This window comes from Podarcis bocagei (genome assembly GCF_964188305.1).
Source record: "Podarcis bocagei genome assembly, chromosome: 6".
Taxonomy (NCBI): Eukaryota; Metazoa; Chordata; class Lepidosauria; order Squamata; family Lacertidae; genus Podarcis; species Podarcis bocagei.
This window is the reverse complement of record NC_138130.1, coordinates 65,405,994-65,420,170: the sequence shown is the minus strand read 5'-3', so window position 1 is coordinate 65,420,170 and position 14,177 is coordinate 65,405,994. Positions and strand designations below refer to the sequence as shown.

Genomic DNA, 14,177 nt, shown 5'->3' with positions numbered 1-14,177 from the left:
AGATTTTACTTTCTTGGGCTCCATGATCACTGCAGATGGTGACAGCAGTCACAAAATTAAAAGACGCCTGCTCCTTGGGAGAAAAGTAATGACAAACCTAGACAGTATCTTAAAAAGCAGAGACATCACCTTGCCGACAAAGGTCTGTATAGTTAAAGCTATGGTTTCCCCAGTAGTGATGTATGGAAATGAGAGCTGGACCATAAAGAAGACTGATTGCCGAAGAATTGATGCTTTTGAATTATGGTGCTGGAGGAGACTCTTGAGAGTCCCATGGACTGCAAGAAGATCAAACCTATCCATTCTGAAGGAAATCAGCCCTGGAAGGACAGATCCTGAAGGACAGATCCTGAAGCTGAGGCTCCAATACTTTGGCCACCTCATGAGAAGAGAAGACTCCCTGGAAAAGACCCTGTTGTTGGGAAAGACTGAGGGCACAAGGAGAAGGGGACGACAGAGGACGAGATGGTTGGGCAGTGTTCTCGAAGCTACCAACTTGAGTTTGACCACACTGCAGGAGGCAGTGGAAGATAGGAGTGCCTGGCGTGCTCTGGTCCATGGGGTCACGAAGAGTCGGACACGACTAAACGACTAAACAACAACAACCAACAGAATCTTCTGGGCCCAGAACATGATTTGCATTCAATCTTCTCCTCAGTGGGGTGTGATTCTTGCCCACATGACAGCCGCCTTGAGTTATCCCCTTCAGAGCTCTGGGCTCCCACAATAGTAATAATTTCCCTCCCTTCCACTCATATGCCCCATTTGCAACCCTAGCTTTGTCTATTTCATATAACCAGACTGATGCAATTCTTTCATATTAACGTTAATTTTCATCCATGGAACATGCTAGGAAATTGGGAGGGACCCATCAAATGTGGAACCAGAACTGTATAATTGCAGTGACAATATCTGTGAGTTATCAGTCGATATGAATGCCACTTTTAAAGTGTTGCTTTGAATTCAATACAGGATGCAGCAGAAATGGTTAGCTCAAAAACTCAAGTAACATGCGAGGTTTTCTGCTTGTGGAAAAGCCCTATCTTCTCTCAAACAAAGTTCTTCCAATTGGTGGCAATGACTACTCTTGTGCCTTATGCTTCTCCAGGTAGTACAGTGGTACCTCGCAAGACGAATGCCTCGCAAGACAAAAAACTCGCTAGACGAAAGGGTTTTTTGTTTTTTGAGCTGCTTCGCAAGACGATTTTCCCTATGGGCTTGCTTCGCAAGACGGAAACGTCTTGCAAGTTTGTTTCCTTTTTCTTAACACCGTTAATACAGTTGCGACTTGACTTTGAGGAGCAACGCGGTGTGGTAGCCTTTTTTGAGGTTTTTAAAGACTTTGGTGATTTTTGAAGCTTTTCCAAAACTTTCCCGACACCGTGCTTCGAAGACGAAAAGAATCGCAAGACGACAAAACTCGCGGAACGAATTAATTTCGTCTTGCGAGGCACCACTGTATCATGTCTTCCAAAAGCCTGGACAGCAGACTGTACCCACTTTGGGCTTATATTGTAGATGGAAACTTATTCATGTTTGTCCTGCTACAATTAGTACTTTTGATCAATCATGCATCTCAGCATCCGTTGCTGACTGGTGGATACATAACACTGCTTTTTTAGGATGATATGTATGCCTTAAATGTATTAATGACTTCAGACTGGAAGAAATTCAAAGACTACTTACAGAAACATTGTAAAATTAATGAATGTTAGAAGGATGTTGGATAGAAACTAAGTGGTTTCCAGCTGTAATGCTTTAAGAGATATGAATTTTTTTTACAAATGGGTAAAAGTTTAATGGTAAGGATTTGCTGAACTAACAAATCGAACTGGAATACAAAGAAGGGAGGTATGAGGAGGTCCGAGGAAATAAGTGTATGGAAGATATGTTATTGAAAATCAATGTGTGTTTTTAACTGTTTTTTATTTTGTATGTTTATTTTTCCTATTTCTTGTTATATCTTAAAAACTTTTAATAAATATCTTTTTTAAAAAATGTATTAATGACTTCAAAGTAGGGTGAATGTTTATCTGATCTTGTATCTTACATTTGGTCTTATCAGAAGCTATGTTTATTACAATGCCTTTTGAATGTGAGTCTCTGAAACTTTTTTAAAACAGCAACATTTAAAATCAAAAGGTTGTAAAATGCAACTTTAAATATCTATGTTAGTTCCAGAGAACTGTTGATATTATTATTCCCATAGGACCTTAAAAGAACACATCTTTCATGTATTGTCCAAGTCTGACTAGTCTCAATAAACACTTAGTACTTCCTATTCCCAGAGTAGTACATTTGAAGCCTTCTTCATGGAATAACATCTATTTACGGATCTCTTCATATAATCCAAAAATTAAGAACCAAATCTCATTTCTATAGTATTTGGTTTTAATTTACATGTATAACTTTTGGATTTTGGGGGGGGGGGGTTTGGTAAGATTTTGGTTTTTCAACCTTTTGCTTTGTGCAGTGGGGATCTCTGCGTGATTTGAGTGTTTGTTTTTTGGCTTTTGGGGCAGGTGTTCATACGGTTGGATAACACTGAGGAGTTTTCCGCAACTATCATATGAGCAGAAATTGGGGTAAAAAGACTCCCTCCTGCAGCCTTATCCAATATTGTTCCTTCACAAAAGCCTGCTTTAAAAGAACCTGGGGAAAAATTGGGTCTCTGGTTTCCCCTCATTAATTGGGTGTCTGTTGCATTTGGGTGGGGAGGAAGGAGGTTCCTAAGTGATCAGGCAACTTGGCCAGGCAAAGCACATTAAAATGGATAAAGGGATTTCCTGACAGTATAAATACCTGCACACGACTTCCCTGTGCACCATAACCCATGTTATGTATATATGCAAGGGAAAGTGGTAGCAATCGAATCCGGACTGCTGGGAACTGCATAGGGTAGACTTGGGAGAAAAGCAAGGCAAGGCAACTCTTCGGTCTTCCTTTTCTGTTTGCTTGTGGGAATGAGTTGTCAAGCCTTTCCTTCAGCTGACACCTTCATCCCTTTGAATTCAGACTCGTCACCTTCTCTGCCACTGATAATGCATCACAGTGCTGCAGAGTGCTTACCCGTCTCCAATCATGCCACCAATGTGGTCTCAACAGGTACTTTTTTTTATTCTATCAGTGTTGCTCTTCTCAATGTGCCATGCCTTGGCATCTTTCATATGCTACGCAAGCCCTTGAAGGGAAAGTTTTTAAAGAGATCAGGTTCTCTGAGCAAATGATTCAAGCTAAAACTACCAGCGTGCCAGGTTTAATTGCGTATGGTGTAGTCGTTGTTTTTTTAATTGCCACATTAGCTTTCCAGTAAAGTCTTCACAATGGCGAAGCTGGAACATCATAATGCACCATCAAAAGGCTGGTGTCTTATTTACTTATCTGATGTCGTATTTCTTTAAAGTGTTTCCTAAATGTTTCAACAGACGATTCCAGGGTGGTGTACAAACGTGTGGATAAAATCAATTCACACAACGTACAAAATTTAAAACCATTTAAAAACAAGACAAAACATAAATCCAAAATGGTAAAAGCGTATCACAATTCCTAAAACCATTTACAATCTAAAATGTCTTATTTCTTACTTCTCAAAAACTCATACTAAAGAATGGGAAGATGCATTTTATGAAGTGGAAAATAAAACTAGCCAGTTTGCACATATGCCAGCACTAAAAATCTAAGGTGATAAAAATATTAACCAAGCTAATAAATCCTGTTTTCAGTTGCATGTCTAAGTATGACATTATTAACAATTAAATTTCATTTCATTTGGACTCTTCCATATGACATTTTATTTTTGTTGTTGCTGCTGCTCTAGGTGGTGGTATATTCTGCAACATGTAATTGACTCATTTATACTGAATTTGTGGTGGTTTATATTGGAGCATCCACACATCCTTCTGCTTTATTAGATGTTCTGCAATGCTTCCCCAATGTTACTGCATTATTGTCATCTGGAGCTACACATCTTGAACAAGAGTGCTATAAAAGCTATCTGGAGTGAAAAACAAAAAATAACTTGGAATGTTTGTGGTATAAAAAATTGAAGGGTTTTAGCAGGAACATGCACTGTTTGGGAACAGAAGAGTTTGTCTGCCTCCAAAACCTTTACGGACACAAACAGTATTGAAAGTGGGATTGTATGTATAACCTCCCTGATACCAAATAATCATGAGAGCACAATAAAAAAGATGCTTGGAAGGGCCCTTAGAGTTGATCAAAAGCATCAATTTATTCCAAGTGGTGTGAAATGACATTTCAATCTTAAATAAAATCATTTTTCAAAATGAAAAAGCTGCTACCTCAAACCCAGGAAGGGGTACAGGGAGTGGGAATTAATCTATATTGAAGATACATCAAAAAGAGTTTTCACCAACCAATAAAAGTTTGATAAGGAAGGAGCCAGCAAGTCTCCTAGAGGGAATTCCATAGTCTGGGCTGCAAACATAGATACTCCGTCCCATTTTCCTACCACCAGCGTGTCTGAACCCAGCTGGAAATGGCCTCAAAGATCTCAGAAATTGGGTATGATCGCACGATGATCCTTAAAACACCTTGGTCCTAAATCTTTAAAGGCAGTATTTGGCACTTTGAACTGGGATTGGAAACACAGCCGTATCCAAGGTCAGCCTAAACAGGAAAAGTGGGCCATGGGTTCTGAACTTTCTGCCACATCTGCATTTGTCTCAAGTCATACTTTCAAACACTTGCAAGGTTTTATATAACCTGCCAGAGAGTTCACAGTTTCAGAATAATTTTTTCGAAATAAGAATTGTTTCAAGAAGCGCCAGAATTAGGTTTGAGGGGTACCTTGGCAAAGTTCTACCTGGTCAACCTCGACTTCACCAATGTCTTCCCCACTAACACTACCACCCCCTCCAAATAATTTTCTGGTAGTTGTGGACTCACAACTAAATGCTGCACCATGGTCCCAGTGACTGGCCATGCCACATCAACAACAATAAGACAGGCCACTCAGAAGGAGGCAGAGGATGCCTTGTGCTGGTTTAGAATAATAGATGCTCCTTGGGAAGGCAGGGAAATATGATTTTTAAGGTAGAGATCCATGTCCCATTGACAGAGGCTTTTGTGTGGCGTTCCTTCATTGCTCCACATCTGGTTTCTCCCAAATGAGTTATATCAGTGATGCATGAAAGTCATTGTGCTCAGAAACTGCTATGCTCTCCTCTCCCCTGCAGGCAATTTAAGCCAGGCTCTTTTCAGTTCCTTAGGTTTTCTGTTACTTCAAGAGCTCTCCGTTTTTAATTTCAGAGAAGCATCAAGATGTGTATTAAAGCAGATGACCCTGAAAGTATATTATACTGTATCCAACTATTTCAAAGATCATTAAGTTAAAACTTTTTTTCCTGTTACATGGGAGAAAACCAATTTGTGGATTCAAAAGAAATGAAGAAAGAAGCAGAACGCTGCGCTGCTGTTTTAATTTAATGTGAAATAGAATCCTTCCAGGAATATAATTCATTTCTATTTCAATGCCTTAAAACAAGAACTGTGGCTGAAAGAATGAAAATAAAAAATGGCTTGTCACATTTATTTGCAGTGCATAACCCCACTGCCACACACATAGACACACATGCTTTTAAAAAAAATTTGTGAATAGTTCATACTGTGGACTTTTGACCAGCCTGCCAGATAAGGATTGGCCTGTGATTAGTACAGAACTATATTGAAACTTGCATGTGTGATCTTTAACAAACAGCTCTGTTTTGAAGTAAAACTGGATGCACTGATTTGCGGGCAGGGGAGTTCCTTCTGTGTAAAATGGAATCAAACCAAAGAACAATGGGTATATTTGACTAATGCAGAAGCCATTCATATTTCAAGAAGTAGTCAAATGTCCCTTTGATTCCTTTATCATCTGCCCACGTCAGATGTGGCTATTTTTCAAAAAAGGTTTATTCTGTAAAATTTACACCATAAAATAAAATCTCATAAGCATAATTTATATTTTATGTGTCAAGCTTTTCAGTAATCACTATAACTAGCACACGATGGCCTACATTTATGGGACTTCTGTTCCACCTGCTTTCAACAACTTTGTCCTGCATGGTAAATCTGAGGTGCGTTGAAAGCTGGGTGCATGCAGTTGCTTTCCCTGAATGTACAGCTCAAATTTACACACTTTCTTAAGATGCTCTCCAAAAGGTAGAGTATAGACTCAAGACAGATCCAAAATGTGAATATAATATATTATTTATTTGCCTGTTTATTTCATAACATTCGTACACAACTTGATTGTAAAAAAAAAAAAGAACAACGCTCAGAGCAGTTTACAAAAAGATAAAACAATAAAATAAAGGGAAAAAATTACAAGCATACTTTTAAAGCATATAAATAGAAGGTAAAATACTAAAGCTGAGTAAAATTACCTCCACTTTCTTAGTGTCTGGGTAGGCTTGTCTAAACAGGAATTTGTTTAGCAGGCACCAAACATAGAACAGTGAAGGCACCTGCTTCATCTCAACTGGCAGGAAGTTCCAAAGTGTAGATGCTACCACACTAAACAGGTCTTGTGTGGCACCCGGAGTGGTGCTAATTCTTCAACTGAAGAGGTCAAATGAGCACATGTGGGGCTAGGCAATTCTAGTACACTGGTCCCAGTTTGCATTTCTTGGTGCAGAAAGTATTGATCTGATGTGGAGAGATCTTTCCTATTCTAATTAATTCAAGAGGGTGGAAGAAACAAGCAGGAGTTCCTGATATTTTGAGTTATTCCTTCAGAGAAGCTGAGTATAGCTGGCTTAAACTGGTTCTCTTATCTTTTCAGTCAAGGTCATGCTGACTATAAAAGTGGGGCCAGAAGGAGCCTGGCTTTCACTTTCTCTTTCTATATCTTTTCCTTCTGGTGTGGTGTTCTGTACATGGCATGCTTAGTGTTAAGGTTTTAGACTTATTATAAGTTATTATAAGTTAAAGTTAAGTCTGCTGTGGCTGGATTTCTTATGGACAGTGCCAATCCTGAATATATTGGATTTGTGACCATTATGCTCATTTGCCTTCAGTAGCAGTAAAGCTCGGCTGGATGAAATGTTAATTGCCTCTGGTCTATTTTGGGGGGTAATCCTGCAACGTGTTTAAGGTTTTACTCTGCTAACTATACATTGGAATCTATTCTGGGTCAATGACATAGTATACTTTGGTTGGGTTGAAAGGATGATCTTCGGGTCCTTGTGCATGTTCTTACTGGTCTCCTCTGTTTTGTTAACCCCAACCCCTAAATCTTCCTCTCTATGCCTCTCCATGCCGACACTGGGAAATGTTCTATCAGGTCTGCATTATTCCATCCCTTCCTGCCATTATGGAAATCAGCAAGCTGCCTACGGCGTGATGGCAGGTAAGAAACGTTATCTTAAAACCAGTGGGCCCAAAAAGCGGGGGCGGGGGCGGGATACATCTGTAAGTAATTCAGTTTGTCTCAACTGAAATGGTATTACTACACTCTCAACTTCCCCCTCCCCCTTTTTACCCAGGTATCAAGCCTGCAGGTCCAGATATGCTGGCAGCCAGCCTCTCTCAAAGCCGCATTTTGCAGACCTGCAGTATGCCCCATCCCAACATTGTGAATGGTGTTGGCACATTGCAAGGCAAGTCTGTCCTGTTTCATTTTGTTTTGTTTTCCCTAACTGATTAACCTTATTACATAAAAGGCTTCAGTGCCCGAGAGGCATTCCTGTAACAGCAGTAGTTCAAAATCAAAAGGAGCAGGGTTTAAATCTTAATTGCCATTTAAAAATGATGAAAAGCCATACAGAATAGGGATGACTAAAAGGGACCTTGTGGTTGGAGCTAGTCATCAACATTGGGAGTGAGTGAGTGAATGAATGAATGAATGAATCTTTATTTGTTTCAGCCATCGTCCATAGCAATAAAACAACAATATGATATACAAAGAATGAAAATATACAGACAATTATATAAAATGCATTTTAGGGTTTATAATCAATAGTCAAATAGTGGAACTTATTCTGTTTGCCCCAGCTAAAAACCTTTCAACCTTTGCTGTCACCTGCTCATCTTGATCTGCCAAGAGAAAGGACACTCTGGCAGTGGTTGGGCGACCCGTAATGGACAATAAAAGGGGTGATAATCTCATTCCTCAAGTCTTTATAAAGAGTGCAAGCCAGAAGGGCATGCGCCACCGACTCAGTACTGCCATCTCCACAGGGACCTAAGTGTTTTTCGTGTGGAATCGGTTGTAATTGTCCCTCAAGTGCAGCTATTTAGAAACGATGAAAAGTCATACAGAATAAGGATGACTAAAAGGGACCTTGTGGTTGGAGCTAGTTATCTTCATCGGAAGGGAATTCTGCAAACTCAGGAGCTGCCCCAGAAAAGGCCCCTTCTTGTCTATTCACTAACCAAATCTATTTTTCTGGTGGGAGATACGAAAGGACTACTTAGCCTGTGGGAAGGTTCATATGGGAAGAGATAGTGTTTCAGATAGCCTGGCCCTCAGCTTTTTAGGGTTTTAGCACCTTTAGTGGGCTTGGAAGCAAACTGGGAAGCCAGCACAGTCTATTTGTTTATTCATTTCCAATATTTATAGGCCACTTTTCACCACAGAGGCCCACAGAACAGTTTACAGAACAATCAATAAGACCAGTGGACATAAGACCTGGGTAATATGAAATGAGAATAAGCTATTAAGACTTCAATCCCATGCCACTTACCTGGGAGTGTGTCCCATTGATCTTGGTGAGGCTTACTTCTAAGAAAAGTCTGCCTAGGATTGCACTGCTGCTAAATGATGTGAGCTAGGAAATTATAGCATTTGTTTTTGTTCTCCAACAGGTAGCCTCACCCCTTGCCTTTATAAATTCCCTGACCATGCGCTGAGCGCCAGTTCATGTGCTCTGGGACACAGCTTTCCTTCCATGCACCCCTCCATCCTTGGAGATGACTCGGTCACTGATTTTAAGCAGGAATTCCGCAAGAAGAACAAGTCAATCGAAGAACCAATAGACATGGATTCTCCTGAAATCAGGGAACTAGAAAAGTTTGCCAACGAGTTCAAGCTGAGAAGAATTAAGCTGGGTATGTGACTCATTTAACTAAAGATGTTAGGAGATTTTTTAAAAAATCTTTTGTTTATGCTAAAGTGACAAATGCATGGATTGTGGCGTACTGATGATGATAAAATGGTCAACTTTCAGCAGCAGAGTAGAAAGGGCAGTGTGAAAGGTCCATGTCTAAGTACTACTGCAAATGAACTGGGCTTTTACCCAATACTGGAACTTTTCAAGCCTCCCACATTCTTCAAAAATTGTGCACTGATATAAATGATCCTATGTAGGAAATCTAAATGTGAATGTCTTTTCTGAATAGTAGGAAATGTATAGCACAAGCCTTGTATAGTGCAAGGATAAGTCCCAGGCTCCCTTTTTAGTTTGTCTGCTTCTGTGTTAAAATTAAAACATTTTATTTTGTACAAGCAACAGGGAGTCTTGTGACAACTTAAAAACAAAGAAATTTACTTTGGCATAACTTTTGTGGCATGTGGTGCATAAAGTGGCTGTAGATGCATTAAGCATTATCCATAGATGCAGAATCATCCTCTCTACCGATCTCACTGAGGTCAGAAGAAAAAGAAATGCAGAGAGGTACAGGGAGTGCGAATTATGGCATTACCAGTGGCCATTCATGCAAAGTTGATAATTTGGACAGCTTGGCATTGGTTAGCTAATTAGCAAATGCAGTCTTCAAGGTGACACAGGATTCTTTGTTATTTTTGCAGCCACAGATTAATGGCTTCCCCACTGGAAAACCTTTTCTGTGTCTGGTGTGAAATCAAAATCAGATTTGTTTTATTAAATGAAAGAAAAATTCCGGAAGAGCTTCAAAATCATCAGTGTATGCATATATATAGGTGGGTGGGTAGACTGATAAATACATAGATAGATAAAGTGTTCCTATGCCAGCATCCTTCCCTGAGCTTGTAGGATTATTTTCTTTTGGCAGGTTATACCCAAACTAATGTTGGAGAGGCTTTGGCTGCTGTGCATGGCTCTGAGTTCAGCCAAACAACTATTTGCCGGTTTGAAAACTTGCAGCTGAGCTTCAAGAATGCTTGCAAACTAAAATCCATCCTAACCAAGTGGCTGGAGGAAGCAGAACAAGTAGGAGGTATAACCCAAAATTCCACGGCTCTTCTTAAAGGAGATTTCCTTGCTTGTGTGCGTTGAAACTGATGTGGAGCAGAGAACAGTTTTCAGAAAGCACAGGCCTGCTCCAGCAACCCCTTTAGCACATTTAGTCAAGGGAGGAAGCAGGATTGTTCCCACTAGCTCTGTCCCAGGTGCCAATGAACCAGGTGACAAAGCGCCCCCTGGGTCTTAGGTGTGGGTCCTATTTTGAAATCACTGAAATGTGAGTGTTTAGTTCACAGGAATTGCAGGTCGCAATAGCTTTTGATACTGTGCATGTTATCATTGGAAGTCGCTTTCTCTCACAATGTTCTGTTCTGCAGCCTTATACAATGAAAAAGTTGGAGTGAATGAGCGGAAAAGGAAACGCAGAACAACCATAAGGTAATGCGGCTGGATGCAGAACTGGGCTTTTCAGCTTTGGGAAACGCAGGCAGTAAGCCCTTGAGTATTCCCATCTGTAGGAATAGCCTCCTGAGGCTGCCATCCTACATACCAGGGGTTAGGGACCTTGGGTCCAGGGGCAAAAGGCAGCCTACCTGGTCTTTCTAGTCAGTCCTCAAGACTTTCCCCACACGTCCCCTAGGATGAACCCCCAATGGCCCTGCTCCATGCCACCCATGGGTGCTTTTACCCATCTTACTCATCTGGATGGATGATGGAGGGGTGTGTAAACCTCTGACTCTTGTGTGGCTAGAATGTAGCCTCCTGTGGAAAGGTAAGAGTCTTCCTCATTGGCCCACTTTTGCCTCTGGCCCGGCCCACTATTGCAATGCAGCCCTTAGGCACAAAGAGGGGACCCTCCCCTGCTATAAAACACTTGTCGGAGGCTAAGAACCTAGAATTGTAGAGTTGGAAAGCCCCCCCCCCCCGGTGGCTTGTAGAATTAGTCTGCTTAGCTTTTTTCCCTTTAGTTGTTTTGTAAATACCGTAAGTGTTTTATAGAAGATGGTTGCTTTGCTGATGATTTGTAATTGTTTTACTGGCGATCTGTTAATTATTCTATGTGATTTATGTTGTAATTGTGATGGTCTGTTATGTTGTTTATTGTTGGAAGCCACTTTGTGTCTCACGTAAGTGAAAAGTGGCATAGAAATATAATGACTGAATGACCCTGAGGATCATCTAGTGCAACCGAATCCTGCCCACAGCCTTCCCTGGTCCAGGACCTCTTCTGAAGGCTGGCGGGGGGCAAAAGTCTTTGTCCCCCCTGCCTGCCTTCCCAGGGGCTTTTACATCGCCCCGGACAGCGGAGAAGTCCTCCGCTGTCCCGGGCGATTTTAAAATGCCGCCCGCCAGCATTTTAAGATCGCCCCGGACAGCGGAGAAGTCCTCCGCTGTCCCGGGGTTTTTTAAAATGCTGGGGGTGGGAAGAAAAGCCCTTGTCCCCCCCCCAGCCTTCAGAAGAGGTCGGGGGACAGACTGTCCCCGGACCTGGTCTGAAGGCGGTTTCCCTAGGAACGCATTAATTGATTTTCAATGAATTCCTATGGGAAACCGTGCATCGCAAGACGAAAAACTCGCAAGACGAAGAGACTTGCGGAACGAATTAATTTCGTCTTGCGAGGCACCACTGTACTTACAGTTGAGTTTATGGTCCCTTTAAAAGACCCGTGCTAATTCAATCTTCTACGATTTTGAATCGATAAAAACCACAAAGTTTTGTTTTACTCCACCACCCTGCCGATACTGATACACCCACACCCACACCCACCCATTCCTGGCTTGTTTAACCTCTGCAACACAAATACATTGCAAAGTACAACTTCTCTAAAAAGAAACCCTGAAAAGGGAATGTACCATCCTGGCTGTTTTGCTTCAGAATCCTACCTGCTCTGCTCAGCCCCTTTCATGTCAAACATAAAGTATAATGCTGCCCCCTTGTGGTCAAAATTAAAAATTGTTCCGCTACGGAGGGAATTGTTTTTTGTTATTCCACTTGGTTTTGGAAGAAATATACCACATATCTGAATATTTTCACAATATTTCAGTTTGGGCTGAAAAGCACAACAAGCAGCTTGGAGGCAATTTCAACATTCGTTTGTAGTTTCCCCCAAAAATGAGGCAATATAAAATTGTAACAAGGTTTCCAACTTGTTTTTAAACGTTACGCTCTCAGATTAGAACTGCAAATTTAAGCCAATTTAAAAAGTGATTTGGTAAAACACACTAAAACACCTTTGGCAATGTACTGTCCATTTTTAAAGCACCAATTTGAGCCTTGCTTTTCTCTTTGCTCTCTTGAGTTTGGTGCTGCTCTTTTTCTCTCTGCTAGTATTGGAAGCACAGGGATAAATACGGATGATGCTTCCTGTTTGCATCACACAGCCCAGGCTACAAATGACATGTGGATGTCATACTTTTTTTCCTGTTGTGTATGTGAAACACCTTGCATGAACTGGCCCATAGTTTGCATGCAGCCTGAGATACCAAGAATATGATCAAATTGTTATGGTTCTCCTTTCTAGCATTGCAGCCAAAGAAGCTCTCGAGAGCCATTTTGCAGAACAAAGCAAGCCCTCATCTCAGGAGATCATGAGGATGGCCGAAGGGCTCAATCTGGAGAAAGAAGTAGTGAGGGTCTGGTTCTGCAACAGAAGGCAACGAGAGAAGAGAGTGAAGACCAGTTTGCACCAGAACACCTTCAATTCCATGATTAAGGACCACCAAGACTGCCACTAGACTTTCTTAGAGTGAAGCGGGTGTTTTAGACAGCAATACTTTGAAAACTGGACTCAATCCTCCCCCCCCCCCCGGAAAAGAAACGGGCATAAATGTAATGCTTACCACTTTTACAAGTTTGTCAAGCTTAATGATAAATAATTTTAGGGATGCTTCATTTAAATACTGTGTGGTTAATACAGCCTAGTGCAGTAGCACCTTGTGCAATTTAGTAATGCCAAAATTCAAAAATAGGCAAAGCAGGAATGAAGACTGCTTGGCCTATTTGAATACCACTGTTTATAGTGTTGGAGAGTGATGATGACTCCTATGGGTGCAGAATGCAGAAGTTAGGTGGTTAGATATTCACCTTTAAAGGGTGGCCTACTGTGGTGAACACTACTTGCATATTTTGGAGGGGGTGTTCTCACACATCCAAGTGCTTTGCTTTCTTTATTTTAGGCTAAAATCTTTTACTTAGTTGTTCACTGCTGCCACCATGTATCTAAATATCAAGTCAGTTATATATCCCATTAGCTAGCTGTGGATCAGCGTGGTACAAAACAGCACCGGCTCCATTTCAAAGTAAAAGGCAGAGTAACTTATTATTTATTTTAAGTATAAACAGCTGAGGATCTTAGCTTGTGTAGATACTATATGTTGATCTGTACATTAGGGTTACCAGACGCCCCCGTTTCCCGGGGACAGTCCCTGGATTTGCGAATAAGTCCCCAGACAAATTCCATCCCCGGAATGTCCCTGGATTTCATCTAATGTCCCCAGGAAACACAGCAGTGGCAGTCTCAGCAACCCAGAGCTTCAGGAGCTGCTTGGAAGTCCCCATGTGATGGTGGTGCACGGGCTCTAAGATGCAACTTCCGGGCTGCCTCCACCTTCCCTCTGAAAGATAGTGTGAAGCTTCACCTCCCAGCTGAGGGATCCCCGCCCCCTCCTGCTTGCACGCAAGTAGGAATGGGATTGGGGATGCTCCGATGGAAAGGGAGGCATCGCGCTGCCCAAGCCTTGCTGCTGCTGCCACTCTCGGCCCTCCTGCTCTGTCTTGTATGCCTGACCCACTGCACACTGCTTCCCCACCACCACTGAAGAACGAACAACTCAGGGGCTGCCCAGGCTCATGGAAATAGGAGATAGAAGCCTCAGAGGAAGGGGAAATGTGGCGGTTGAGGTCAAGGCGGCAGCCGCCCCTCTGCCACCACTATCATTGCAGCATCAATGCTCCGAACATGTAGTAATTAATTAATTAAAGTGTCCCTGGATTCATTGGAAAAAAAATCTGGTAACCTTACTGTACATGGTTTACTGTTTAACACAGAATGGTTACAGCTAAAGTTA

At 41.6% G+C, this 14,177-nt stretch overlaps 1 protein-coding gene across 2 annotated transcripts; it reads left to right on the top strand.

The window, feature by feature from the left end:
- Positions 1-2,963: 2,963 nt before the first annotated feature.
- Positions 2,964-12,857, top strand: POU1F1 (POU class 1 homeobox 1; the record flags this gene model as incomplete). Of its 2 annotated transcripts, none has more annotated exons than XM_081199160.1 (7): positions 2,964-3,105; positions 7,289-7,354; positions 7,491-7,608; positions 8,816-9,054; positions 9,979-10,143; positions 10,487-10,547; positions 12,632-12,857. In XM_081199160.1, 7 exons carry the CDS (start codon positions 2,964-2,966, stop codon positions 12,843-12,845), a joined length of 1,005 nt encoding a protein of 334 aa, XP_081055286.1. In that variant the 3' UTR covers positions 12,846-12,857. The 2 variants fall into 2 exon arrangements, with proteins under 2 accessions (XP_081055286.1, XP_081055287.1); XM_081199161.1 differs by having other exon boundaries at positions 7,205-7,354.
- Positions 12,858-14,177: the final 1,320 nt, after the last annotated feature.